The 20,573-nt window shown below is 61.8% G+C and overlaps 2 protein-coding genes across 7 annotated transcripts; one reads left to right on the top strand and one right to left on the bottom strand.

The window, feature by feature from the left end:
- Positions 1-97: 97 nt before the first annotated feature.
- On the bottom strand, positions 98-11,076 carry ST3GAL2 (ST3 beta-galactoside alpha-2,3-sialyltransferase 2). Its single transcript, XM_054078522.1, has 8 exons — positions 10,938-11,076; positions 2,604-2,889; positions 2,093-2,518; positions 1,781-1,974; positions 1,312-1,491; positions 1,092-1,137; positions 824-943; positions 98-523 (listed from the first exon to the last, which is right to left on the bottom strand). Exons 3-8 carry the CDS (start codon positions 2,423-2,425, stop codon positions 350-352), a joined length of 1,047 nt encoding a protein of 348 aa, XP_053934497.1. The 5' UTR covers positions 2,426-2,518; positions 2,604-2,889; positions 10,938-11,076; the 3' UTR covers positions 98-349.
- A 378-nt stretch (positions 11,077-11,454) lies between these two features.
- On the top strand, positions 11,455-20,573 carry FCSK (fucose kinase). Of its 6 annotated transcripts, XM_054078511.1 has the most exons (24): positions 11,457-11,564; positions 11,651-11,808; positions 12,503-12,553; positions 12,665-12,790; positions 12,978-13,050; positions 13,293-13,390; positions 13,540-13,620; positions 13,710-13,829; positions 14,024-14,165; positions 14,409-14,536; positions 14,632-14,733; positions 15,170-15,340; positions 15,414-15,481; positions 15,624-15,994; positions 16,245-16,455; positions 16,549-16,715; positions 16,815-17,042; positions 17,196-17,339; positions 17,484-17,603; positions 17,677-17,864; positions 18,049-18,148; positions 18,685-18,908; positions 19,112-19,666; positions 20,437-20,573. In XM_054078511.1, exons 1-23 carry the CDS (start codon positions 11,495-11,497, stop codon positions 19,226-19,228), a joined length of 3,258 nt encoding a protein of 1,085 aa, XP_053934486.1. In that variant the 5' UTR covers positions 11,457-11,494; the 3' UTR covers positions 19,229-19,666; positions 20,437-20,573. The 6 variants fall into 6 exon arrangements, with proteins under 6 accessions (XP_053934488.1, XP_053934485.1, XP_053934483.1 ...); XM_054078513.1 differs by having other exon boundaries at positions 11,455-11,564; positions 17,196-17,603; positions 18,049-18,108; XM_054078510.1 differs by having other exon boundaries at positions 11,456-11,564; positions 14,635-14,733; positions 17,196-17,603.

Below are 20,573 nucleotides of genomic sequence, written 5' to 3'. Positions count from 1 at the left end.
CAGGCGGGGATGTGTCTTGTTTTAAAAAGAGCAGCATTTGGTTTGACTGTAAAGAGATGCGAGGCGGCCGCCGCTGCACGGTCAGTCGCTGATTGTGTTTACAAATCCTTCCTCGCTGGGTTTCTTAATAATAATAATAATAATAATAATAATAACAATAATAATAATTAAAAAAAAAAGCAAAAAGTCTCCTTTAGCTCTGAACCTGATTGGCTGCTGGAGGCACCAAGTATCACCACGCTGCCCACGCGGTGCTCATCGCCCGAGGCTGCCAGGGAGACCCTTGCCCTCTGCCCCTGTGGGCAGCCGGGATGCGGCCGGCGCAGGGGAGCCAGAGGAGGCGCAGCTCTCAGTTCCCCCGGTAAACCTCGATCTTGCTGGTTTTGGCCAGCATGTCGATGATGTGCGCCTCGAAGTCAGCGTCGTGCACCCCTGTCTTCCTGAACTCCCCGGCGTAGCGGTTGTTCTCCCAGTAGTGGTGCCAGTTCCCGCGGCTGTCGGCGCCGAACCCAAAGACGTTCACCTGCAGTGCCAAGGAGGCGGGGGGAGTCAGCCCTGACCCCACTGCCGGGCCGGAGACCCCTCTCAGCTAAGAACCCCCTGTGACAAAACCACGCATCCCTCTCCACAGCCTTCACACTGCTCAAAGGTGCCCATCACCGTGGTGTTAGGCCACCAGCACAAGTGAAATTGCTGCAGTTGGACCCGAAGCAGCCACCTCCTCCTTCCTTAACCCTGCAAGGTTCAGGATCCCAGGAAACCCACTCTGTGCCAGCTAGGGACTATCTGGGACCTATCTGGGACCCGAGGAGCCACCACCCACCTCGTCGCAGACGTGGAGGGCAAAGAAGAGCACCAGCATGCCAGTGGAGGGGTAGCGCCCGTGGTGCTCCGTCCAGCGGTCGTGGATGTACTTGAAGAAGGCAGGATTGTAGATCTGCACCTGGGAGGAGGGGCTGGGGGTTAGAACCGGAGTCCCGGCCACCGGCAACCCAGGAAGGAGCACCAAGATGCGCCAGGGACCCCGGGGGAAGAGGAGGCGACTTTGGCCAAACAGGTACTCAGTAGCGGTTGGGATGAGCCTCCCTTACCTTTTCTTTGTCCACCCGCAGAAAAGGCTTCACAGGCGCATATGTGCTGGGAAAAAAAAGAGGAGAGGCAGGTGAGCTCCTGGTGGTCCCATGCCCCCCAGCCCAGCCTGCCAGGGGAACCAGCGCTGGGGGATGCTCTGGGAGGGAGGAACCAACGAATCCCCATCGCTCCCGGGACGCGTGGCCAGCCTGGGGCTGCCGGTGCCTGCCGGGTACTTACAACCTGATTTGGCCAGTAGAGAGGGCACTGGCGATCCAGAGCAGGTCCAGGGTTTTGAAGGGCACCAGCACGAAGCTGACATTGGCGGGCAGGTTCTTGGCACTCTCAGGGTACATGAAGTGGTGTGTGGTCCGACCGCCCACGTCACCCTCGAAACCCACCGTGGGGGCCTGGTTCATCCTGGGGAGAAAGAGTGGGGAAGGTGGCACCCCCGTCCCTGGCCGATGAGACAGGTGTCCCTTGCTGCCGGACGCTGCTGAGGAGCGGTTTCCCAGGCTGCCAGTGCTCAGGGTGCTGCGATGAGCTGAGGGTCCCTCCCAGCCAGCGCAGGGGGGCAGCGGGGCAGGACCTGCTCCCACCCAGCCCAGCACCCAGTGGGACCCATGATGGGCTCCCTGACCAACCAGCCGGAGCCGGGCTGTGACATACGGCACAGGGACAACTCCCAGCAGCGGTCCCCTGCCCTCACCGCATGATGAAGTCATGCCCATCAATCTCCGGCCCGTAGCCAGAGCCGCGCAGGTTGCCCGAGTTGCCAACCACGGCACAGCGTCGGCAGCGGTGTGGGTCACGGGAGCGGTAGGGATCCTCGCCCGGCACGATCTGGAAGAGCTTGCTCAGGACCTCGCGGGTGTTGTGGGACTTGAACTGGGGTTGCAGCATCTGTGGGGGCAGAAGGAAAGAGTGGGGGGCATCGGCCGGCAGCCTCCTCCTCGCCCATGGAGGAGAACGCTGCTCCCACGTCAGAGCAGGCAGCTGGGGGACCCGTCCCCTCGCTCACCATCCACCACCTCTGGATGTCGGGTGGCAGGTCCATGTTTTCCTTGGTCCACACCGGGGAGACAGCGCCATCGTAGCGCCCGTCAAACCAGTTGGCAGCCCCAGCATCCTCGGCCAGGCAGCGTCGGCAGGCGCAGCCCCGGGGATAGAGCCCCGCCTTGCTGAGCCGCTGCACGCCCGCGTAGCCGGGCACCAGCTTCACCCGGTGGATGCCACCCAGCCCGCCGGGGTCCAGGTAGGCGATGCTGTGGTGGGAGTAGGTGAAGAGGAGGGACATGACGAAGACGAGCAGGAAGGCGGTTGAAAGGAAGCAGAAGCGCAACGAGCACTTCATGGTCGGCGGGCGGCTGAGCCGGGGAGGGCGCCCGCTCCGGCATAGGGCTCGGGCATAGGGCGCGGGATGGCGTCAGCCAGCCAGCAAGGCTCCCTGCAGGACCGAGAGCTTTAAATCACCACCGCTGCGGTGTGGGTGATGCGGAGCTTCCCCAGGAGCTCCCACGCCAGGCTCCTACCTGCCGGGCTGCAGCTTTCCATCCGCGTGGTCCAGCCGTGGCGAGGGCCCCCGGTGGCTCCGTGTCCCAGGCAGGGAGCATCTGCCGCCGAGCGCAGCAGCGCGGGCGTCCAGCACAGCTCGGCGCACCAGCCTCAGCCACGGCACCACGCCTTGACGGCTCCTCCGGGTCCTGGCCCCAACTGGTTCTTGGATGCGATGGTCCTCATCGTCCCTGGGCTTTAACTGATCTGCTGGCACGCTGCCCTCCGCCGCGGGCTCGGGAACATGGCCATGACGATACCGGTCTGGAGCGGGAAGGAAGGGACAGTGAATTAAGGGACCACAAGAGAGCTGCACTGAGCAGGAGGAGAGTGCTGGGGGACCACCGGGTTTGTTTATTCCTATTAAGTCTCACAAAATGATATCCAGCCCATCCCTGGTGTGGCACTGCGAGGGATGAGAAGTCCTCCAAGGGGACAAGCAGGCATGGGGCGTGAAGGGAGCCGAGCTGCTGGCACTGCCCGTCCGTGCCGGCTTCTCTCTGAGGGAGCTCCCAGGCTGTGCCCTCCCTGTCTCTGGCAGACAAAGGCTCAGCCATGAACTCGCCTCTGGAGCTGAACAAGCGGCTCCTTTCTGGAGGCTCAATACTTCTTCTCTATTAAGCCACAGGCAGCCCCTCCACAATGCTCTTCGCCGGCTGCCACCGTCACCAGGGCAGGCGGGAAGCAGCCGTTTGCAGCCCGACGGGCGCCCTGGGCACCGATGCCGGCAGCTGTGCCCCCTCCGCATGGCACCGTCCCTTGGGGAAGGTCACCCACTTGCTCACGATCCCCGCGGGTAAAAATAGCAGGAGCAGAGGTGCCTGCGCCCAGGGAGGGACGGCAGGAGCAGCCGAGCGCCCTGAGCCCCCCCTCCTCAGCCAAAACCCAAAAGGCTGAAAACCCCCTTGTAAGCCGGCTGCTGAGCTGGGGCAGGATCCATCATCCTGGGGGGAAGGAGACGTGACCCCCCTGGGGCTTTTTGGAGAAGGGGATACCAGGGCAGGACCCCCCAAGGCCAAGGGTTCTGCAGCAGCTTTGCCTCCACAGCTCAGCCCTGGCCCCTAATTAGGCCAGCGCAGAGACTGGCAGTGCTAATTAGAGCTGGCAGCCACCGGGATGCCTCTTACCCGCAAAAACACAACCTCCAGCAGGCGCTGGCTTCCTCGCCAGGGATGGAGATTGCCCAGCGCCCAAAAGTGCTCCTTGCCACAATGGGAGACACCTAAGCTTGGACCAAAACACCTCTCCCCAGCCCGTCACACTGCCGGCACCGAGGGCTCCCACCCAAACCGTTAACCCACTGACAAATATTTGTCCGAGTGGTGACAGGCTTTAAAGGAAGAGCCAGAAACCGGGTGCACATCCCAGGAACAATTGTTGTCCAAGACTTTTTCCAGACTCAGGGAGGGTTTATTATGCCTACGCGGCACAAGCGTGGCCTGTGACCGACTGCTATGAGTTTCTTGGGTTGCTGCCAGCGGAAAAAAGCAGGGGTGGTTGTTAAAGGGAGGGTTTGCATCTCAGGGAATTTGGGATAAAGCCAGTAAAAGGCTATAAAACCCACCCCTCCCGGATGCACAGCGCTGGAAGATTTTGGAGGCAAAAGGTGACTGTGGGCTCTTTTGAGCTGCGATGTGGTGGGGACACCAATTAGGATGGGCTGATGCCCCTTCCCCTGCCACTCTCTGTCCCGTGGGGCTTTTTAAAAGCTAGAGGAAATCCGTTACCGCAGGCTCGTGGTATTTTTGTCCCCAGTGAAAGGGGGAAAATCCCATTCCCAGCTCCCCAGCCCAGCCGGATCCTGCCTGCTGCGCCCTGACCTCATCGGCAGCTGGAGAGCGGTTTGTATGGCCCCAGCTCGGGGTCTCCCAGAGCCGCCCCCAACCACAGGCAGGGAAAAACCATTCTCCAGCCCAGCTCATGTGCGTTAAAGCGTCTTTAAAAGTGGCTTATTTGAGTCATCACTTTCCTAGCAGGGGCTGGCAGCTATTTTCATCTGCACAGGTCCTTACAGACCCCAGCATCCACAATATCCCAGCGTTAACCATTCCTTGCCTGCCAGCTCCCAATGTCAAACCCAACCCACCTCCCCCAAACACAACCCTGCTGGCCGGGGGCGTTGCCAGGGCTCTTCGCACCAGGTTTGGATGCTTTCTTCTTAAACTAAGTGGGGATTTCTTCTGTAATGAGCGAGCCTGGCAACACAGCGACACCATTAAATACACTCCGGTTCCCAAATCCATCCCCTGGTCTGCTTAACCACCTCCTGCAGACCATGCGCTCATCAAACATGAGTTTCTGTTTGATTGCAAGAGTTAACGAAGCAAGGCTATTAAAAGGTCCCAGCAAACCTCTCCACCGCTTTTACAGCTGAGTGATTTTTCCAATCACATAATCTTTCATTTCAGGACAAACGCTGGAGCGATGCGACCGACAGCCCCGGGGCCTGGAGGACGCCTTCCCCATTAGCTGTAACACCACTGAGCACATCCCCGCTTGGCTTTTTTAGGCCTTGTTGGCTTTGTTTGCTCAATTCTAGGATATCCCGAAGTTTCTGGCACCGATTTCCTTGCTGGTAAATGATGAGGTGGGTGGAGGAAGGCGCGTTCACCAGGAGCTGGGATGCCATCCCTCTTGGGACAGAGGGAAGGGGAGCAGGGACAGCGCCGCCTGTGCCAGCTGCTGCTCCTCCTGGGAATACTGAGGGTGAAAATTCCCCCAGGAATGCCCCTCTGGGTGTCCAGGTGCCACCTGTCCTACGAAACATCACCTCTGCCACCACCGATCCCCAAACCAGCACCCAGCTTGTGTGGGTGGAGGAGCAGGAAGCACACAGGGACCTCCTGTATGCCAGGCTGGCATCCCTCCTGCTGCCATGGGTGCAAAAACTGAGACTTTTAGGGTGTTTTTTATTTCAACAGGGAAGGGAGTGGATGGAAGTTGAGTTTTCTCCCACCTCCCTCAGCCCCAGGCAGAAAGGCACGCTGTGCAGCAGTTTGCCATGCCCAGTGGTTTCAGGCCTGGCTTTAGCGAGGGGGATTACTACAAAAATGACCCAAAATTGCTCAGATTTGCTTTTTGTCATGGCCTGAGCGGCTGCCCGAGGCTGCACCCCCCCAGGTGCTGTTGGAGCCGGAGAGCATGCCCGCTTGCCTGCGCCACGGCCGTCAGCTCGCGTTAGCTCATGGCTCCGCAGGGAACGGCACGCGGGAAGCTCCCGGGGACAACGCTCCATCCTGCTGCATTACTTGGCTTCCAAAGCCAAGCCGAGATCCAGCGAGTAAAGAGTGGTTCATTAAAAAGGTTCTTTCCTGCGCCACTCAGACAGAAGGATCAGATTTTCCTCTTGATTGTTTTTTTTTGCTCCCTGGAAGCTGGATGGAGAGGGAGCAGGGGCCAAACCCAGTGTTGCTACAGGATGTTTCTCTCTGTCGTTAAGTGATGCCACGAAGGATTGATGGCCGAGCACCACGTATTAACAGGAGAAGGCAATTCCATGGGTTAAGCCATCGCCACATCCTGACAGCAGTGACCCTGGTAACTTATTCTTCATCCTTTTAATTAATCATACTCTTATCAGCCAGCTCAATCAGCTAATGGAGCCGAGTTAATTGGGTTTTCCGTACTTTAAACCCTCCTCTCACCCAGCAATTTCAGCATTTCCTCGTGCCTGGCATCTGGAGGGGTTATTTCGGGTTGATCCCTTGGTGCTGGGATGGGGCCAGGAAAAAGCACGGGAGGCGAAATCCCCAGTGAGGCACTGGGATGGGCTCCAGCCATTGCCAAGGCCATTTCCTACGGGATTTAGTGGCACAGGGGAGGTCCCAGCAGCGGGAAAGCTCAGAAAGGGATGCTTCTACCCCTGCCAGCGGATGGGGCTTGCAGGGACCAGTCCAGTAGCATCCCAAGCCCCTCGGCTCGACCGCAGCACTGTGGGGACCCTGTGGGCACCCGCTCCAGCCCACGCCGCCGGGGCGATGCTGGCTGGGGGGGCTTTGGCCACGGAGCCCCATCCCGCAGCTCTCCCCCCACAAAACACACCCTGGCAGAAGCAGCCGACTGCCCCCGCAGCTCATACGCATGGACTCCTCGGGACCGTGAGCCATGTGTGCCAGCCATGTAGCCGATGCCCCCATCCCCCCGAAGGGACGCCCCTTGGCCATCTGCCAGCACCACCTCCTTCCAGCTCCACAGCTTTCCCTGTGCTGCTGCCGGGAAAAGGGGACCCCCTCTGCGCTCCGGGCAGGTTGATAAGCCCAAAGCCCCACTCGCTGCGTGGCCTCACTATGCCCGGCTTCCCTCCGGAAGCAGCATCCTCCTCTCCAAGGCAGAACGGGCGAGGAGGGAAGGGGGACTTGCTACTCAGTCTGATTCAGCAGGGACGCTCCTGCCCCCACCAGCCCCCAGAGCCAGGGGCAGACTCAGTCCTGCTGCCCTGAACTCCCAGGTGGGTACCCCACAGCCTCCAGTTTGCACCAATTGCCCCAGTTGCTGAGTACCACTGAACCGGGTACCAGGAAACTACCAGCTTGGGTAGCACCAGGTCATGTACCACCAGATCAGGTACCACAAGCCACCAGGTCAGGTACCGCCACACCAGTAGGTTATGTACCACCAGGTCAGGTACCACCACATCAGCTAGCACTGATGCAGCAGCTCAGATACCACCAGATAAGGTACCACCTAGCCACCAGCTCACGTACCACCACATCAGGCACACCTGGGTCAGGTATCACCAAGCCACTGGATCAGGTACCACCAAGCCAGATCCCACTGAAGACCAAGCAGAGCAGAAGAGGCAGAGCCCAGTGCCCACCACCCTCCACTGCCTCCCCCTCTCACCTGTCCTCCCCACAGCTCCCGGTGCAAAGCCACTGGGCGCTGCAGGGAACCAACTGCCTGCTGCTGGCCACGTTTCCATCTTGCAGGCTGGGGTTAGTGGGGTCTGCCCAGCCCGTGCCCCCCTCCCACCCGCCACTGCAGGGCCGCACTCCACAGTCATCCCCGAATCGATGTCCCCCTCCTCAGCCACCTGCGGACGCAGCCACAGCGGGTGCAGGCGTGGTCCCTGGCGCGGGCAGGGTCATTGCGCACCCCGCGTCCCCCAGCGAGCTGCCCCACCAGCCGCTGCAGGCACCGGAGGGAGCTGCTCCCCCTCCACCACCGTGACCCGTTTCACCAGCGCATCCGTTAGGGTCACCCTCGATGCCTCACTGGGAAAATATGTGCAGGAGTGCCGGATGGGCTGACACGGATGGGCTGACACCGTGGCAGGAGGCGCCGCTGGCCATGGCCTTTGCCTGGGGAAGGCAAGCAGGAGCGTGGGATCCCCCACACCTCCCTGTCCCCCTGTCCGGGGCTCGGCTGCACCAAGGACCGGAGGTGGTGGAAACCCAGAGGCGTTTGAGGGCTGGTTGGTGACTCCCCTGGAACACAGCCTGAGCAAGGAACTGCAAACAGCGCACGCTGCCACCCTGCCCCGAGCTGGGGCCACCGAACAGTGCCGAGAGGCCATTGAACTTGTCAGGAAAATCGTACCTATGAGGTTTGATAGCAAGGATGTTACAAAAGGTGTCCCCAGCCAAAGGCCATCGATCCCAGCACAGCCTGGTTACTGCCGGGAACTCCTATTAAACATAAAATCAGAGCAGCTCCGCTGGCGAGGGAACCTGACTTCTCTCCGCTGGCTGACGTTCTGTTTGAACACTCAGGGAGAAGGGGGAGTATTTGCATTTTTCTAATTAGCCAGTTACTGTTGCAGATCAAGAGTCCCTTGCTGGGCATACGGTGGCACCCAGACCAAAGTGACTGCAGCTTGCTCCGGTTTCCCGAGAGCGACTGCTGGGGGGGTTGTTTTAGAGCCCCAGCACCGACGTACTCATCTAGTAAGAAAATAAAGATACATATTGCACATATGCACATATATAAAAGTTAATCGGTTTTATACATTCACCATCCATCCAGGGGCAAGTTTGGGGGTATCTCTGGGAACTTTGCCACGGAGCTGGGGCACAAATTTCTTATAGTCTTCAAAAAAGCTTTTGGGAGATGCTGACGGCACAGAGCACTGGAAAGCCAAGAGAGCCCAAAGCAAAGCCGGGCAGGGCAGGGAGAGGAGGTTCCCGGCTTCTCCCACCACATCACCAGCCCTCGGGGCTGTTGGGCTCCAATCAATCACGGCTCGCGGAGAAGCACCAAAGCCAGACGAACCACTGAAGAGCAATTAGCAGCTTGCACTCTTGCAAGAATTAAATGCAACTGGAGGAGATGAAAGCTATAAAGCTGCCGGCTCCCTGGAACGGGCCAAGCCAGGCGGTACCCAGCGTGCCAAGAGCCAGTGGGGAAGCTATCGCAGCCTTGGTGTCACTGGAGCCTTTTGCCGAAAAGTAGCAGTTTGGAGCTTGTTTGGGCATGAAAATTCAAGCCTGAGTAGGTTCCCTGGGCGTGCGGCTGCCGGGGCTCTCCCAGCCTGCTCCCGCTGCCAGCCTCCAGCGCCGGCGAAGCGTGGGCGAGCGAGCAGAGCGCGTCTTGCCATTCCCGAGAACCGCCATGAGCTCCTCAGAGGAGAAGGAAACGCTTTTGACAGGCAGCTGCCGCGCACAACCGGCAGCGGGGCTGCTGCTCGCTGCCAGATGGGGACAGACAGACAGACGGGCACGCACACGGCAGGAGGGGTACCGGCAGCCAAGGCAGCCCAAGCTTCGCCGCTGCGGATGTGACATCTGGCTCTAATAAAAGGGGAAGGAAAAGGAAAACCAAGCCCAAAGCGCTAAGCAACTTCCCATCCCCGCTCACCACGCTGGCCGGGATGCAGCCAGCCCTGTTTTCAGATACAGGGGGGACGCTGGTCCTCAGCCTGGGGGGGGGGCCCTGGATAATGGGGGGCAAAATCACCTCCACCAGCTCAGAGCCCATCGTTTTTCCTGGAGGGAAGTGCAGCAAGTTTTGGGGGATTTGGTGTTAATAGGTTTCACCCAGCCATGTTTTCTGCTCATTCGCAGCAGCAAGGGTTGTGGCCCTTCCTCTGGTTTGAGCTCGCCTGCTGCTGGAGCGCTGTTCTCCCCCTCAACAATCCTCCTGTTCGGATGGGGGGCCCTCACTCCAGGGGAATGTTTGGAAGCTTTGCAGTAAGCGCTCTGGCTCTGCAGCTGGAGCTCAAGCAAATCCTCACCCTCCCGCTGCGCCGGCAGCACCCATGCCCCAGCTTAGCGGGGACCCTGCACATCGCCAGGCTCCAGAACCAACCCCGCTCCGGCAGCCGTTCCTGGGCCAGGGAAAGATGCCGCAATGCCAGGGCAGGCACATGCCCCAGCGGGTGAGACAGCGATTGCGCCCCACGCCAACGCCCGTGCTGACACCCTGCACAGAGCCAGCGAGGGACGCTTCTCTGCTTGGTGTCAGAGTTTCCTACCCGGTCCCCAGAGATGCTCACACTGTGTTTGTGAAACCCCGGCTGCCACCAGCACAGCAAGGGACGCGCTGTGCCACGCAGCCATGTGTCACGCTGCTGATGCGCACAGCGGCACTGGGGGCACCCCCAGCCAGCCCTCCGTGGCCACCCCAGCTCTGCCCCCATCATCTCCCCGCGGTCTGGGCCCTCCGGCACCCCTCCGGGGCACAGGCTCGGGGAGGGGCAGCTCGCCCAGGCTGTGGGAGCAGCCCCAGCCCAGCACCCCTGCCAGGGGCAAGCAGCCTCTGTCCCCCAGCAGCACCCTGGGCTGCACCCCAGGGCTTGGCTGGTGTGTCCCCCGGGAGCCAGCACCTCTGTGCCCGGGCCAGTGCATCCTCCAGGGACCAGCACACAAGGATCATAGCCCGGACCGGTGCCAGTGCACCCTCCCAGGGACAGCACCCCAGGACTGCATCCAACGCATCTTGGCCACACGCTCCCTCGGGCCAACACATATCCTCCTGGGGCCAGCGCCCGGGGCCGGGGCAGAGCATCCTCTCAGGGCCAGCGTATCCTCCCAGGACCAGCATCCCGGGCTAGTGCACAAGGTCCCGAGGCCAGCACTCAGGACTGGTGCATACCTTCCCAGGACCAGCGCATCCCGCCAAGACCAGCGCATCCCTCCCGGGACCAGCACCCAGAACCAACGCATCCTCCCGGGACCAGCGAATCGCTCCAGGACCAGTACCGAGGACCAGCGCATTCCCCCCAGGACCAGCACATCCCCCCAAGACCAGCGCATCCCCCCCAGGACCATCCCCCGGGACCAGAGCATCCCTCCCAGGAGCATCCTCCGGGACCAGCGCATCCTCCCGGCACCGCGACCCAGCCCCGTGTCTGGGGCAACCCCCCTGCCCGGTACCTGCCTGGCCGCTGCTCGGCGCCGCCGGGCGCTCCCGGGCCCCGCCACCGCCCTCCGCGCCGAGGGGCCGGGCCGCGCCGTGCGGGCGGGGGGCGCGGCAGCCTGGGAGATGTAGTCCCGGGGCTGGTGGGACTTGTAGGAGCCGAGCGGCGCCGCGCAACCGCGAAACCGCTACCGCCGCCCTGCGCCGGCACCCCTGATACCAGCCCGGTACCAGCCCGGGAGCGGCATCCCCGGTAGCAGCCCGGGACACCAGCAGCCCCCGTACCCACCCCGGCGCCCCCGGGGACCCCCACCCCGCTGCAGACCCCCAGCGGGACGGTGACAAAGATGACCAGAGACACTTGGGGGTGCACCGCCGCCAGCCCTCACTTGGGGCCTTCACCTTCCCCTCGGCGGACACGGGTGCACTGCGCCTTTAAGCAGCCGGCGCCGCGCGGTGCATTCTGGGAGATGTAGTCCCTCAAGGACGGCGCTCCCGCAGCGGGCGCTGGGGGTGGGGTGGTGACGGACTACATCTCTCATCAGGCCCCGCGGCAGGGCCGGGCGGCGCGGCGATGGCGGCGGAGTGGAGCGCCGTGGTGCTGACTTGCCGGCGTGGCGGCGGCGAGCGCGCCCTGCAGCGAGGCAAGCGGCAGGCCCGGCCCTCGTCCCCGGGGCGCGGAGGGGGCGGTGGGGCCGGCGGGGCCGGCGCTCAGCCTTTCGCTCGGCAGAGCTGGAGTCGCGGCGGCCGAGGGGCGGCCTGGGCCCGCTCCCCCCCGCGCTGCTGCTGGCGATCGAGGACCCCTGGGCCGGCCTGGGCAGCGGCGGCGCCACCCTCAACGCCCTCCTCGTGGCGGCAGAGAGGCTCAGCGCCAGCGCCGGCTGCACGGTCAGGGGCGGGCGGGGACGGGAGTGGGAGAAGGGAGCGGCAGGAGGGCAGCCTGAGGGGTATGCGGGGGCGGGAGTGGAAGTCGGGGGCAGCCCCTGGTGGGTCTGAAGGGCAGCAGAGGAATCAGCCCCTGGGGGAGGATGGGGGGAGCAGGGAGGCAGCCCCTGGGGGTTCTGAGGGGACGGGGGTGGGAGCAGGGGGGCAGCCTCTGGTGGGTGTGGGAGGAGTAGGGAGGTGGCCCCGGGGGAAGACGGTGGAGCAAGGGTGGCATCCCCTGGTGGATCTGGGGGGGGGAAACAGAGAGCGCAGCCCGTGGTGGGTCTGGGGGCGGAACAGAGAGCGCAGCCCCTGGTGGGTCTGGGGGGGGAACAGAGAACGCAGCCCCTGGTGGGTCTGGGGGGGGAACAGAGAGCGCAGCCCCTGGTGGGTCTGGGGGAGAGTGAGGGGGGCTCCCTGGTGGGGACTGGGGGCAAGCGGGTGGGGTGGGAGCAGGGGGAGCAGCTCCTAGTGGGCCCAGAGGAGACCGGGGGAGGGTGGCCCCTGAGGGGGCGGAGGTGAGTGGGGGGGAACTGGGGAGGCGTTGGGGGACCATTTTGGGCGGAGCAAGAGGAACAGCCCGTAGGTGGGGCCAGGAGCAGAAGCCAGATGGGGGCTGTCTGGTCCCTGTTACTGTCGGTGCCCTGCCCCCTCCCAGGTGGTGACTGCTGATGTGCTGAGGGATGCCCGCATCCTCATTCTGCACATGGTGAGAGCTGCTCCACAGCCCAGCTTGAGAGCCCTCTGTCAGAGCCACCTTGCACCTCGTTCCTCCCTGTGACACCTTGTCCCCCCAGCCCTGCGTTCCTTGTCCATCCAGGGGCGCGACTTCTCATTTGATGACTGTGGCCGGGCCTTTACCTGCCTGCCGGTGCAGGAGCCTGGTGCCCCGGCCGAAGCTCTGGTCTGCAACCTGGACAGCCTGCTGGGGACCATGACGCACCGGGTCAGTGTGGCCTGCGGGATGGGGCCCTGGGATGCTCTGCAGCCTGGCATGGGGGTGGCTTCAGCTCCCTGGGAAGCCTTTGGATGCCTTCAGCAGGGCCACAGCAGGGTGGGAAGGGGGCTGGGTGCCCTGTGAGGGCTGAGCCTCTTCCGTGCCATCCTTGGGCTTGTGGCTATTCTCTCGGCAGCTCTGTGTGGGCTCCCCACCTGGCGTGTGGGTCTGCAGCACTGACATGCTCCTCACTGTGCCCTCAACACCAGGTGAGTGGGTGCCTTGCCTCCAGCAGCTGCTTTGGCACAGGACAGGCTTGGAGCTTGCAGTGGCACAGCATGCAAGAGAGTGTGGATGCTCTGGTGCTTTTGACCCTGTGTGGTTGTGAGCATCTGTGGTAGCCAAGGCTGGACACTATTGTCTTTGCTGTGGGCCTGGTTTTTGGGTAGCTGTGCCCAGCGTGGATATGTTCGCTGCCCCAGCAGGCACTGCTCTCTGTCCCTTTCTCCAGGGATTGACTGGGATGGCTTCCAGGGTGTCAAAGTGATTGCAGTGCCTGGGAGCCAGGCCTATGCCAGGAACCATGGGGTCTACCTCACCGATGATCAGGTCAGGAGCAGCTCCACCTTCAAGAAACATCCCTTGGAGTCTCAAGGGTCTCCACCTCCTCAGTTCCTTGTATGCCAAGGTCCCAGCTCTGCTGCAGCTGCTTGGCTTGGGGTGCCCTGAGGAGCTCACTGGTGTGGTCTCACTCCCAGGGGCTGGTGCGCAACATCATCTACAAAGGCACAGAGGCCCAAATCCAGAAGTGTGCAGGGCCTGATGGCACTGTCCCACTGGTACGGCACAACTCGGGCATTGGTGGCCTTGCCAACCCCGTCCCTCCTGTCACCATGGTCGTCGCCTCAGCCCCACTGTGCCCTGGCAGGTTTGCGGGGTGGTTTTCTTCTCCTCGAATGCTGCTGAGCAGCTTCTGGCCACCCATGTCATCCCTCCGCTGGACGCCTGCACCTACATGGGGCTGGACTCGGGAGCACCACCCATCCAGGTGACGGCCTCTCTGTGGCGGACAGTACCCCTGGCCCCACGGGTGCTATTGCTGGGCATTTCTAGGGGCCTGACTGCCCCTGTGCTGCCAGATTTGGGAAGGAGAGGCGGCAGGAGGAGAGCACCCAACAGCGGGGTCGGGGTCGGCGTCCGTGGCTGGCCTGGCTGCACCCAGCAGGTTCCTTCTCTCTGCAGCTCTCGCTCTTCTTTGACATCGTGCTGTGCATGGCAGGGGCGATGACGGAGGAGGAGTTCGTGAAGAGTGGCGGTGACGCCACCGTGAGGAGTGCCCGCTCTGTGCTGTGGGCAGCGCTCCGTGCCTTCCCTCTGAGCATGGGTGAGTGATGCCGTAGCAGGCACTTGCAGCACAGCCCATCCCCGAGCCCCCTTCCCCTGCATGGGGAGAAATGGGGTGGTCGGGGTCTGGCACCTGGCTGTTTCTCCCTGCTACTGCATGTCCCCAAGTCTTCTCTCCCCACCCCATCCGCTGACGGATGTTCAGCTGGTTGCTCTCAGCTCACACGGTTGTCAGGCACACCGATGTTTGCCGTTGTGTGCTGACAGCTCTCCTTCCCCCCAGCCTGCATTCCCAGTGCATCCTATGACTACATGACCACCTCTGCGACTGACCACATCCGCAGCCTGACGCTCCTGCCTGGCTCTGCCAGCCACCTCCGCTTCTGCAAAACAGCTCATTCCCATGTGGATGTACGTCCTTCCATCCCCAGTCTTGCTCGCCCGTGTCTTTTGGGGCGTTGGTCCAGGCTGGAATCTGGTCCCACATGCCTCTGTGCTCTCGGCAGCAGCCCTGTCTCCTGGAGGATGGCTCTTCGGTCACTAACTGCCTGCTGGAAGGAGCCGTGCGGCTAGCAGCTGGTAGTGTCATCCAGCACTGTCACCTCCAGGTATGTGTCTGGGGTGGTCGTTCTTGGTGCAGGGTGAGGTGACTCTGACTGGGGTGGGGAACCCATGGCTGTGAGATTTGGGGTGCCCTTCTTTGGAGCTGCCTTTCAGCTGGTTCTGGGGACCCTGGTGGTTGTCACCGTGGCGAGGGAAGGAGGCTGTCACCGCGGGGCTCTCCCTCCGTGGGAACCAGGGCAGAGCCTCTCCTTGGGGGGGTCTCTCCTAGCTGCAAACCCTGGAGGCTCTTGCCTGGCCTGGATTTCTGCAGTGTGTGTGCCCACAGCCTTCTGACAAAGCAAAGCATGTCCCTCTGGCACTTGGCTCCTGCTGACCCCAGCTTGTCTCTTGGGGTGGTGATCTCCTTCCAAGGATGGGTTCAGGCTTGGGGGCTGCTCTGGGGCCAGTCATGTCGCTCAGGGCCCTGCTGCCTCTCCACAGGGTCCGCTGGAGATTGGGCCTGGCTGCCTCCTCTCGGGCCTCACTCCGGGCTGCTCGCCAGCCCTGCAGGGCTGTCCCCTGCGCAATGTTGTCCTGCAGGGCCACCATGTCCGGCTGCACAACCTGTCCTGTCGCGTGTTCACTCTCACCGGCCGCCTCGATGACTGGCAGGTACGGGGGTGGCAGGGTGGTGGGAGGCTCCCTGTGAAACTGCGGCGTAACTGTCCCCTCTGCCCCCCTGCAGAGTCCCGTTGATGAGGCCACCTACCTGAACGTGCCCTGGGTGGAGTTTTTCCATCAGACAGGCATACGGTACGTGCCAGGATGGGACAGGAGACCTGGCAGGCTGGGCATGGCTGCAGTGAGAGGTGTCACGGGCACCCCAACCCGTGCTCCCCTCTGGAAAGGTGGCCTCAAGCCCCAGGGCAGTGCTGACAGGCGCTCCCTCCCTCAGGGAAGGGGACCTTTGGGACGCTGAAACGCCTCGGAGGAGTCGCTGTTTGCTCAACGCCCGGCTCTTCCCAGTGCTGCATGCCTGCGAGGCGCTGGGACTGGAGGATGTGCTGTGGCTGCTGGCACCGGCAGCAGTGGCCAGCGAGCGACTGGCACGTTGGCGAGCAGCCTGGCGTATGTCCTGGCAGGAACTGCTGCCCTGCCTGGACAGGGAGGCCGAGCTGGGCGCCCGCCGGGCCCTCTTCTTCCTGCAGGGCCAGCATAAGGTGCGGCGGGTGCTGCTGGGGCGCCAGGACAGCAGCCTCCTGCCACTCACCCGCAGTGCTGTCCACGAGGGCTACCACGAGGCTATGCTGGGCACACTGGATGAGGGTGAGTGGGGCTTACGTGGGCTGTCCCCCATCTCGGGGTGTCAGGGCTGTTCGGTGTGCTCCACGCCCTCCAGTGACGCCCCCCCCCATTGCAAGAACCCATGGGGGTGCACCCTCGGGACATCCGACAGGCCGGGGTGGGCGCAAGCTGTGCAAGTCCCTCTCTCCTGGAGCGGGTTTGTGGCAGAAGCGGGCTGTTCTGGGGTGACGTGCAACCTGGTGTGGCTCTGCAGCATCGTTTTGTTTTCCAGTTGCCTCTACAGCTGGCGATGCTGGCATTGCAGCACGGGCACTTGCCTGCATCGCCGAGGTCCTGGGCTGCATGGCACGAGGGGAAGGGGGTTTGCGGAGTGGGCCCGCTGCCAACAGGGAATGGGCCTCAGCTTTTGGGCGCCTGGAGAGCGGGGATGTTGCTGGTGGTGTCCAGGAACTGGCCACCGAGAGGCAGAAGTGGATGAGCAGGTGAGGCTGGGGCTGATGAGTGGATGCTGCCCTGTCCCAGCCATCAGCACTCAAGGAGCCATGGCAATGGGCTCAGCATCCCTCTTTTCCCAGCCCGGCTCTGCTGGTGAGAGCAGCTCGGCATTACGAGGGGGCCGAGCAGATCCTCGTGCGGCAGGCGGTGATGTCCTCATGCCAGTTTATCACTGTGGGGCCAGCAGAGCTGCCCCCCTTGGGGCACTGGGTGCAGGTCGTGTGTCCAGCCCGCCTGGACCTCTCTGGTGAGTGCACCCTCTAAACATGATCCGTGTCTCCCCCCTGCACCGCGGGGGGATAAGGAGCCGGGGTGCAGCGGGGGGGCTGATGCTGAGCCTCGGCAGGGGGCTGGAGTGACACCCCTCCCATCACGTACGAGCACGGCGGGGCAGTGGTGGACGTGGCAGTGCTGGTGGATGGGTGCCGGCCCATCGGTGCCCGGGTGAGGCGCATCAGCGAGCCAGAGCTTCGCCTTGTCAGCCTCGGTGGGACGCCACAGAGCAAGGTAGTGGCGGAGCTGGTGTGCCGGGAGCTGGAACACTTGAAGGATTACTGCCAGCCGCATGCACCAGGTGAGGTGCCACCAGCCATGTGGCTCAGCTCAGTACCTGTGATGTCCTTTAGTGTCCTGGCCTCATGGTGCCAGGGTGGCCCTTTCTGGGGACGATGGGGTGAGGGAAGAGGCAGCACAGCAGGCACCAGCTTTGCTTTCTCTTCATCTCCAGGAGCACTACTCAAAGCTGCCTTCATCTGCACCCAGATTGTGCAGTTCCCTTCGCAGAAACCCCTGCGTGAACAGCTAATGGAGAGCTTTGGGGGCGGGTTTGAGGTGCACACCTGGTCCAAGCTGCCCCACGGGTCTGGCCTTGGTAAGTCTGCAGGGAAAGGGCTGACAAGTACCTCACTGGTGCTGGGAAGTCTTGCCTGCTGCAAGCACTGGGATGGATGGATGGATGGCTTCCACAGGCACGTGCTCTGCCTCGCTGCCCTGGCTCTGCCTCTGCTCTTTGCAGGCACCAGCAGCATCCTGGCGGGAGCGGTGATGGCATCGCTGTACCGGGCAGCCGGGAAGGCTGCCAGCACCGAGTCCCTCGTCCACGCTGTGCTGCACCTGGAGCAGAGGCTCACAACAGGTAGCGGCCGGGGGGAGCAGCCGGCCCACAGGGTCAGGGGCTTGGCAGTGGCTGAGGACCCTCTGCTCTGCAGGTGGCGGTTGGCAGGATCAGGTCGGCGGGCTCATTCCTGGCATCAAAATCGGGAGGTCGAAGGCCCAGCTACCACTCAGGGTGGAGGTGGAGAAGATCCCAGTGCCCGATGATTTTACCCAGACTCTCAACAATCATTTATTGCTGGTGTACACAGGGAAAACTCGCCTGGCCCGCAACCTGCTCCAGGTACCACCTGTGTGCCCCCAGCTCTGGCTTCAGCTCCCCCCCGGCCATTGATGCCTGTCCCCTTCATTGGTGCAGGTCTTTGCCACCCTGATGGGAGCTTCTGAAGGCTGCAGGTGCAGCACCACATCCCCAGGTGCTGCTGGAGCCGGATGGATGGTGACTGGGATGTTCTGGTCTCTTGCAGGATGTGGTGAGGAACTGGTATGCCAGGCTGCCCTCCATCGTGCAAAATGCTGATGCGCTGGTGAGCAACGCTGAGGAGTGTGCCCAGGCCTTGAGGCAAGGTGTGAGCCCCCCTCCCTGGGCTGGGCCGGCCCTCTTAACAACTGAAGAAATGCAAATACTCTGGGGAGGAGAGTCCGTGCAGCCAAGACTAGGGGCGATGCTGGGTCTTGCCACTGCTGAAGCCTCAAATCCTCCCCTCATGCCTGGCATTTTACTGGCAGTGCCCTGATTCGGGCTTGAACAAGGGCTTTGATGAAGGGGGAGTCAGACACACCAAGTCTGGTTGATTTTCTGTGAGCCATCCGTGATGGGCTGGGGGCTGGGCCTACCGTATGCAGTGGATTCATTTGGCTGCCGGGATGCTGTGGTGGCGAAGCCAGAGCATTAAAGCAAGCAAATATCCCCCCTGTGGGGAATTAAAAATAACAGCAATGTGACGGGGCTGGGTTTGCTTGCTCTGCAGGCAGAGCTGAGAGGAACCGGGTAGATGAGACGGCAGAATGTGCCTGTGCCCAGCAGGAGAGGCAGGAACAGGTTTCTGCCCCTTGGGCAAGAAATAGAGACAAATAGTTTTTCCATATCCTCTCTTCTGCAGGTAACCTGCTGCTCGTCGGCGAGTGCCTGGACCGCTACTGGCAGCAGAAGAAATGCATGGCCCCTGGGTGCGAGCCGCTGGCTGTCGGGCGCATGATGGATGCTCTCCAGCCATACGTCTACGGGCAGTGCTTGGCTGGGGCTGGTGGAGGTGGCTTTCTTTATGTATTAACCAAAGCCCCTTGGCAGAAAGAAGCTTTGCACCAAATTCTGGCACAAACCGAGGTAAGATGTGGGCTCCCAAGCATTTCCCTGTCACAGGCAGCTTGCAGAAGCTTGCTTTATGTAGCACACACACTAGGAGCATCTTACCCTGCTAGGAGCGGGATGAGATTGCTGCTTGTCCCCTCGGCCTTCCCCAGAACCTTGGAGGAGAGAACAGATCCCTTCCTGGCTCCTGCCCCAACTCTTAACTCTTTTTTTTCCAGGGACTGGGCAACTTCAGCATCCACAGCATCGAAGTGGACACAGATGGTTTCTCTGTGGAGGTCATGGAATGCAATCCAAAGGACAGTGCTCATCCCGGAGAAGTTGTGGCTGTGTGAAAGCCTTCAGCCCTGAAGGGCTGGCAGATACGCAGGGCAGGGCCCAGCCAGCTGCCTTCCAAAGCTGAGACATCCCTGCTGCTCCAGAGGCAGCTCCTTCAGCCGGCTCCAGCAGGTGCCTTAGGTCTTGCTGTAGCCTTTTTGTGCTGCTGCTTGCCACAAAAGCCACAGGGGCTAGAGAAGCTGTGGCAAGCTGGGCAGGCAAAACCATCCCCAAAGAGTGGCCTGCTGGACAGACAGTCTGCTAGGGCCCCAAGCCAATTTTAGGGTTTCACTCCCATTTTCACGGTTCTTCAAAGGGGAAAGAATCACAGCACTCGTGGTTCTGCCTCTAGCAGGAGCCTTCCTGCTCTGCTTGTTTGGCATGGAATGCTCCTACACCAAGACTGCCCCAGAGATGGAATCGAGTCCCTGTCCTGTGCTGAGCGACTTTCTACAGTGAGTCAGCAGCCTCTTTGAATAAAAAAAAGCTTGTTCCCAGTTATTTGTGTTGATGCCCCTCTGTCCCTGGCAGGGCTCCTCCCTTCCCACGGGGTAGCAAGGGCTGCGTTCCTGCAGGGTGGGCATGGTGGGGGCAGAGCTCGCCCTCACAGCCTGGCTGCTGGGGGACAGCAGGGGACTGCGCCATGGGAGCCAGACAGGCATCAGGACCAGGTACTGTCTCAGGGGTAGCTACTCCCACTGTGCCAGTGCTGGGCGCTGGCAGGGCAGGAAGATCTTTGTGCTGGAGCACAGGGTAGAAGAGGAGAAATGGCAAATGGCTCTCATCCCGCAGCTCCCCAGAGACACACACGCCACCCCAGAGTGCTGCTCAGCCAGGCAAGGTTTATTTACATAGCACAGGGCACAGCCCTGCTTCCTACTACAGCAGCTTTCTAGGGATTTTCCAAGCACCCTCCCACCTTTTCCCTTACCCACTGGCACTAGGAAAGCACCAGGGCTCAGGAAGTGTAGGACTGCAGTAACCCTTAACGCGGTGGCACAAGGAACGCAGCTGTCGCCAGCAGCACAGGCGGAGCGCTCTGCAGAGCCGTATTTTACCCACAGCCCCAAAGCTTCCCAGCCTTCCTGTGCTTCCTGCAGGGCAGCAGAATGATGGAGTCAGGAGCCAGCACAAGCCTGTCCCTAGACTAGTACATGTGTGCAGAAAGTATCACACCGCTCTCAATGTGAGAGATTCCTCTGCTGTCTTATTTCTGCTCCCACAGAAGGATGGCGGCTCTTCTTGCCAGGCTCGGAAAAGCCCTTTCCTCCAAGGAACACGAGCAGAAGGGCAGACATCACCCCATCCCCACACTGCAGCCTTCCCGCTGTCACCTCCGGTGTGTGCTGAGCCAAGCACTGT

Source organism: Cuculus canorus, chromosome 13 (assembly GCF_017976375.1).
Source record: "Cuculus canorus isolate bCucCan1 chromosome 13, bCucCan1.pri, whole genome shotgun sequence".
NCBI classification, from domain to species: Eukaryota; Metazoa; Chordata; class Aves; order Cuculiformes; family Cuculidae; genus Cuculus; species Cuculus canorus.
Note: the sequence above shows the minus strand (reverse complement) of the source record. Positions and strands in the feature narration are given on the sequence as shown.

What these genes read in the sequence shown, in the direction of transcription:
- FCSK (XM_054078508.1), top strand. Translation starts at nt 11,495, where the DNA reads ATGGCGGCGGAGTGGAGCGCCGTGGTGCTGACTTGCCGGCGTGGCGGC. An exon ending in CTGATGGCACTGTCCCACTG is followed by an intron (nt 13,621 to 13,709) that starts GTACGGCACAAC and finishes GTGCCCTGGCAG; the next exon opens with GTTTGCGGGGTGGTTTTCTT. An exon ending in CAGCTCATTCCCATGTGGAT is followed by an intron (nt 14,537 to 14,631) that starts GTACGTCCTTCC and finishes TGCTCTCGGCAG; the next exon opens with CAGCCCTGTCTCCTGGAGGA.
- ST3GAL2 (XM_054078522.1), bottom strand. Translation starts at nt 2,425, where the DNA reads ATGAAGTGCTCGTTGCGCTTCTGCTTCCTTTCAACCGCCTTCCTGCTC. An exon ending in GGGCATGACTTCATCATGCG is followed by an intron (nt 1,492 to 1,780) that starts GTGAGGGCAGGG and finishes CTTTCTCCCCAG; the next exon opens with GATGAACCAGGCCCCCACGG. An exon ending in CCCTCCACGTCTGCGACGAG is followed by an intron (nt 524 to 823) that starts GTGGGTGGTGGC and finishes TTGGCACTGCAG; the next exon opens with GTGAACGTCTTTGGGTTCGG.